Source organism: Amphiura filiformis, unplaced genomic scaffold (assembly GCF_039555335.1).
Source record: "Amphiura filiformis unplaced genomic scaffold, Afil_fr2py scaffold_31, whole genome shotgun sequence".
Lineage (NCBI taxonomy): Eukaryota > Metazoa > Echinodermata > Ophiuroidea > Amphilepidida > Amphiuridae > Amphiura > Amphiura filiformis.
The window spans coordinates 322,336-328,335 of record NW_027305495.1 but is presented as its reverse complement, the minus strand read 5'-3'; the positions used below and the strand labels follow the sequence as shown (position 1 = coordinate 328,335).

The window sequence follows — 6,000 nt, the reverse complement described above, 5'->3', positions numbered from 1 at the left end:
GGGCAATGGATTTTGTTAATAGTGTCATTAATTTGTGGGTAAAATGGATGCCGAATGGGACTTCTTTTGCTTTACTTGCAATTACTTTTTTTTGCAAGTGTAAGGGTTCTCTTTGGCGCAGTATACTTTAATTGTTTTTGATCCGTGTTTTTTTGCACTTATCTCAAATCACAATAGACCTAATTCAATCTTTCTAATCTTGCAACATTGGGTTAATCGCGACCTGCCATGCTGTACCTGATTGAACAGCAACTTAACCAATGGACTGTTCCAATTAGCATCAGAGAACATGGTGAATAGACCAAAATCTTCGGTGTGTAGAGAAACGGTCGCGAACCTTGACTGAATGTAACCTCCCACAGAGAAATTATGAGCTCAAATATGGTTAAACCAGTGAAAACCATTAAAGTTTAACTTTTGAAAGAAAGAAAGAATACATGTTTAGGAGTCCCCCCATCAATTTGAAAATTCAGGAAATCCCACAGGAAAATTGCCAAAACGCGGCTTGTGCCAGGTGCTCTCCCCAATCATGGTCAGTACCCCCAGGGTAACCCCCCCAACACCAACACCAACACCACCACCACCACCACCACCATAGGATGACTCACGCTTCGCCACTGCATCAACTAAATCACTTTGGGACAGGAGATTTAGATAATTTGTTGGCCCTCTGCACCATAATCTACAGTTAGACTAATATAAACAAATACTGATTTAAAGGAAGCTACACAGCTAGCAATGCGAAGTGACACGTATCTCGTGCATCCTCATTAGATGTTTGACTCAGGCAGCTGTCATCAGTTCCCTTCCTGTGATGCTGTGTCACCTGTGTCTTTTGGCTCCTTATTCCTTGTCATGTTAGCTACCATGATGCTAAAAAGCGAACTGGAATCGGCAAGAAGATTGGAAGGGGTGTCAAATTCTGCAACCTGTGGAAAGATGATGAGAACAAATACAAGTTACTATATATGGGATACGATCTGGTACATGGACGCCAAAGGAGGCATTTTTGAAAATTGAGTTACTATAATTAATAAAAACATTAGGCTATCATGAAAACACCAAAGGTCTAGCATCATACTTGGTTCTAAAGTTATGTGATTTCTATTTTTTGTGTATTTTATTATTTTTACTCCATATGTTTGCCTTTATCTCAATTTCAAATTTGCCGCCTTTGGCCTCCTTGGACCAGATCGTGTCACATATAGATTGATGCCATCAATGTTGACGACTGCGAAATTATGTGTCAGCACTAAAGTTAGAATCTGGGTGTACTGATCACGCGGAGTTGTGTCCGGGTTAATCTTCTGACCGCATTTGATACAAATATTTGAAGTAAGTAGACTAGATTTACACCACCTCATTCATAATTGGGTAATTCCAGTTGAAGCCAATACCCACACCCTCATCTATTTCTTCTTCATTATCACCATCACCAACCACACACACCATCATTGTCATCATCATCCTGACCGCCGCTATCATCATCATCATTATCATTACTACCACCACCATAATACTATCATTATCCATCATTCTATTACCCTCACGACCCATTATTCAAAATAATGGGTCGCAATAATGGGTTAAGCGCCGTAACACATTCTAGACATAGCATTACGCTTGTTTACGCGTACAATATTTCCGCGATACTCGCCGTCACTACGCATACGCGCTCCACCTTGAAGTAAACAACCTAAAATACTTGGGCAAAATTTGTGATATTTTCTCCTTAAACGCACAATTTTGTGGTAATAGAAATAAAGGGTGCAGCATTATCCTTTGCACCCAAATAATGTGTCCTCGGCAGTAAAAACGTTGAAGTAATGTGTCTCACCCATTATTTACGTTTTTCCTGCCTCGGACACATTATTTGGGTGTAAAGGATACTGCATTACCCTTGATTTCTTAATTCACCTTTTCGGTAAATCCCATAAGCCTTTGCGAGTACACCTAAGAACTCGTCATTCTGCGTCACGCCGCTCTGCGCCGATGCGCACATCGTTTATCGAACATCGTTACTGCGCATTCCAAGTCGGCGTGACGTCAAATGACGAGTTCTCAGGTGTACTCGCAAAGGGTTATGGGATTTACCGAAAAGGTCAATTAAAAATCAAACCTTTCCATTATCGATGACCATAATTTTATCTGAATCTAGTACTGTCTGCAGCCTGTGTGCTATAGTCAGCAGTGTACAGTCACTGAATGCCTCTCGTATTGTTGATTGCACTAAACTGTCAGTCTCTGTGTCTATTGCAGCTGTGGCCTCGTCTAACATTAAAATCTGCAAAATAACGAGAACAAAATGATACAAAAATATTTTAATTACCTAGCTGGGGGTTTACACCCCCAGCTAAATACTGTAATGCTCTCCGATTCTTCTTTCTTTCTTCTTCTGGCAACAAAACTTCAAAATGCTTCTCCTCCTACATATTACACCCTACAATTACGTAACTTGCACACATGTATCGGCTATATCCAGTGCCCATAGGGTGCAAACAGAATTGGGATCAAATGTCATTAAAGGGCATTTTCGGTATATAACCAAATATCTTCAAAATGCTTCTTCTGCCACATATTACATAGCACAATGTCGTCACTTACACATGTGCATCGGCTTTACCCAGTGCCCATACCTTGCACACAGAATTGGGGTCAAAGGTCATTACGGGGGTAAAATCTTACAATTGCATTATCTGGACATCTGTAAGGGGTATGGGGCTCAAACTCAATACAATAAATCTCATGACCAAGGGAACATTTTGCGGGGGTCAGGTCAAAGGTCATGCAGAGGTCAAATTTTAGAAACGCATTTCCTGGACATCTGTAAAGGGTACGGGGCTCAAACTTGGTGACAACAAACTTAATGATCAGGGGAACATGTTGGAACACTTTGCAGGGGTCAGGTCAAAGGTTATCTGGGGTAAAATCTTTATAACTTCATTTTCTGGATATCTGCAAGGGGTATGGGGCTCAAACTCCGTGACAACAAATCTCATGACCAGGGGAACATTTTGCAGGGGTCAGGTCAAAGGTCATGTAGAGGTCAAATTTTCTAAATGCATTTTCTGGACATCTGTTAGGGGTACGGGGCTCAAACTCCACAACAACAAACTTACTGACCTGGGGAACATTTTGGAACACTGTGCAAGGGTCATGTCAAAGGTCATCTGGGGTCAAATCGTAGAATTTCATTTTCTGGATATCTGTAAGAGGTACGGGGCTTAAACAAGGTGACAACAAACCTCAAGACCAGGGGAACATTATGGAACATCATGCATAGGTCAGGTCAAAGGTCATCTGGGGTCAAATCTTAGAATTGAATTTTTTGGACATCTGTTAGGAGTACGGGACTCAAACTTGGTGAAAACAAACCCCATGACCAGGGGAGCATTTTTGGAACATTTTGTAGGGGTCAGATACCTCCACAACACCAACATGCCCCAGCTAGGTTTGTGGTCTATGACCACCATTTGCCACTAGTGTTTATTTCCTATGGAAAACATGACGTTTAATCTTCCGCACAAGGGGTGTATATTTTAAATGGAATCACACATTCAGGTAACCCCATTTGAAATTCACACTCCCTGCGTGGGACATTTAGGTCATTCTTCACAGAGGATGTATGGACTTGGCCTATGGTGAGATGGGAGAACAAGAACTGGGACTTTGCCAAAGTATCGCAATACTGTATTGTCTGTAATAAATATTCCTGTAAACAATGCACCCCTTGTTATTTTTCAATGTAAAAGTGACAAAAATGCAAAAAATGTCTGCCATATAGTGTGAGTAGGCTTAAAACTTGCATCAGTCATATTAGAGTTGGCTGTCACGATCGCTGAATTGAATGGACAAATTCTATATTAACTTCAATCCCGATCTTGGCCGAATTATGGTAAAATTTCACTAAGTAAATCACGTTCTTGCTTAAAATGCTCTTCTTACAGATGTAATTTCGTAGTATTTAAAGTAATATTCCATGGGCGCTGCCATATTGGATTTAGCGATAATATTGTATATTCCATACCGCCATATTGGATTTGAACCCAGAAACAAAACATAAGTGAGTGATACTTCTGATTTCATGGCCATTTTAAAGCTTTTTTCACTGAAAATTTACCCCTAATAACCCCCCTAAAATTGCACACCCGAGGCATTTATTACAGACAATAATGGTATTCCGCTTTCTTGGCAAAAGCCAGGGTGGTAATAATAATAGTACAATAATAATTACATACCTTGCTTTTACGTAGTATTGCTCTAGCCATACAAAGCAACTGTCTCTCACCGACTGAGAAATTGTCACCATTTTCTACCACAGGAGCTTCTAACTGGTTGTCCAACTTGCTTACCTGAAAAAAACATAATTATAAAAGAAAAAAGAGCAAGGTACACCAACTTGATGTGGGGAAACAAGTCAAATACAGACTAGACAGTATGCAGAGTTGACAAAAAAACAGCAAATGTAGGCATTAGAAGTAGGCAAAGTTCGATAGCCAAAAATTACCAGTTCCAAGGCCCACAGTAGCGCTAAACTTACAAAAACAATTGAATATATGAATACAAAACCCACCCAAGTCCATACTTTGGACAAATTGAGTTAAGCATGGGAAATTGTTGCTATACATAGGCCTGTCATATGTATAAAAGAACAACTCAAATTCATCCTCTGTGTCTATTGGGCATGTGAAAAAGAGCATGTATGAAAGAACCACTCAAGTCCAGGATTTGAGTCTTATAACGCATTGATTGAAATCCAGTATGTATAAAAGTCCACTTGTAACACATTCATTGCTGGAGAGTGACTTTTGAAAAAAAAAATGGGTTTAAAAACCACCCAAGTCCAGCATTTAAAATGAACCCCACGAAGTCCCTGAAATGCTAATCGTCATACCTAATACAGTTTAACCCACTCATTTGCACGTAAAACTTACCATATTGACCAGGTAAATCTAACTGAAGGGATTAAAATGATACACAGGTTATTTCTCAAAATCACTTCCCATTGACTTGGGTGGGTTTTGAATTCATGTATTAAATTGTTACTGAGCGGGCCTAAACACGTAGGACGTATGTATAACTAATGCTTCACGCGAGACATTTCACAGCCAGCGATCGGTGAATTCTGAATAAACCAGGATCCCGGATAGAACTCTGCTCAAAATAGAATTTTGCTCTAATTAAAGCACTCCAGGCTTCTCTTTCTTTGTGCCAAAAGGAATAATCTTACCATATCTTTCATATATGATTTCTCTAAGGCGTTCCAAATTTCTTCATCACTATACTTCATAAATGGGTCTAAGTTGTACCTGAAATGTGAACATAAAACAACATATTTATCATTATTTTATAACCAAGAGTTGATCAAAAGCATAATATCTACTTGTATTACTTACATGTATATAAATAGAGAGAGAAAAAGGTCGAAGTATATACCCAGCAAACACAAAAACGTTTTAAAAACGTTTTAAATAAGTTATATTTTGGCTTTAATAAACTTTAACGTTTTAATAACATTAAAATGTTGGGTTAGATAAAGGTCATGATAACGTTTTAAAACGTTTTGTATGAAAACGCACTACAACAATAATTTTCAATGTTTTCAAAAAATGTTATTGTAAACTATTTTTGCAAACAATTGTGTCAATTCTTAAATAACATTATGTTAAAATATTTGAACCCAGGAAACATAGAAATGTTCTTAAAATGTTTTTTTCAAAACCTTTTAATAACATTCAAATGTCGGGTTACATAAAGGTCATGAAAACATTCTTAAAACGTTATTGAAAATATTTTGGGTAAACATTTTTCGCAAAATATTTTTACAACCCCAAAATAACATTCTGTTTAGAATGTTTTGTATCAAGTTTTCAAGAATGTTTTTGGAATGTTATTAAAACGTTTTTATACCCTTTATATAACCCAACATTTAAACGTTTTCTGTAAAACATTTTTGTTTGCTGAGCAGTAGATTATCAAAAAATGTTTTTTAAGGTTATG

General features: G+C 38.1%; 1 protein-coding gene across 1 annotated transcript in view; it reads right to left on the bottom strand.

Annotated features, from left to right (window-relative positions):
* Positions 1-574: 574 nt before the first annotated feature.
* The window catches only part of LOC140143882 (ATP-binding cassette sub-family C member 5-like), a 44,785-nt gene continuing 39,359 nt past the window's right edge, over positions 575-6,000 (bottom strand). Inside the window, exons 20-23 of the mRNA XM_072165708.1 lie at positions 5,231-5,309; positions 4,239-4,352; positions 2,120-2,284; positions 575-929 (exon numbers count right to left, since the gene is read on the bottom strand). Of these exons, the coding sequence (XP_072021809.1) occupies positions 798-929; positions 2,120-2,284; positions 4,239-4,352; positions 5,231-5,309 (490 nt within the window). The 3' untranslated portion in view covers positions 575-797. The remainder of the gene's footprint in view (positions 930-2,119; positions 2,285-4,238; positions 4,353-5,230; positions 5,310-6,000) is intronic.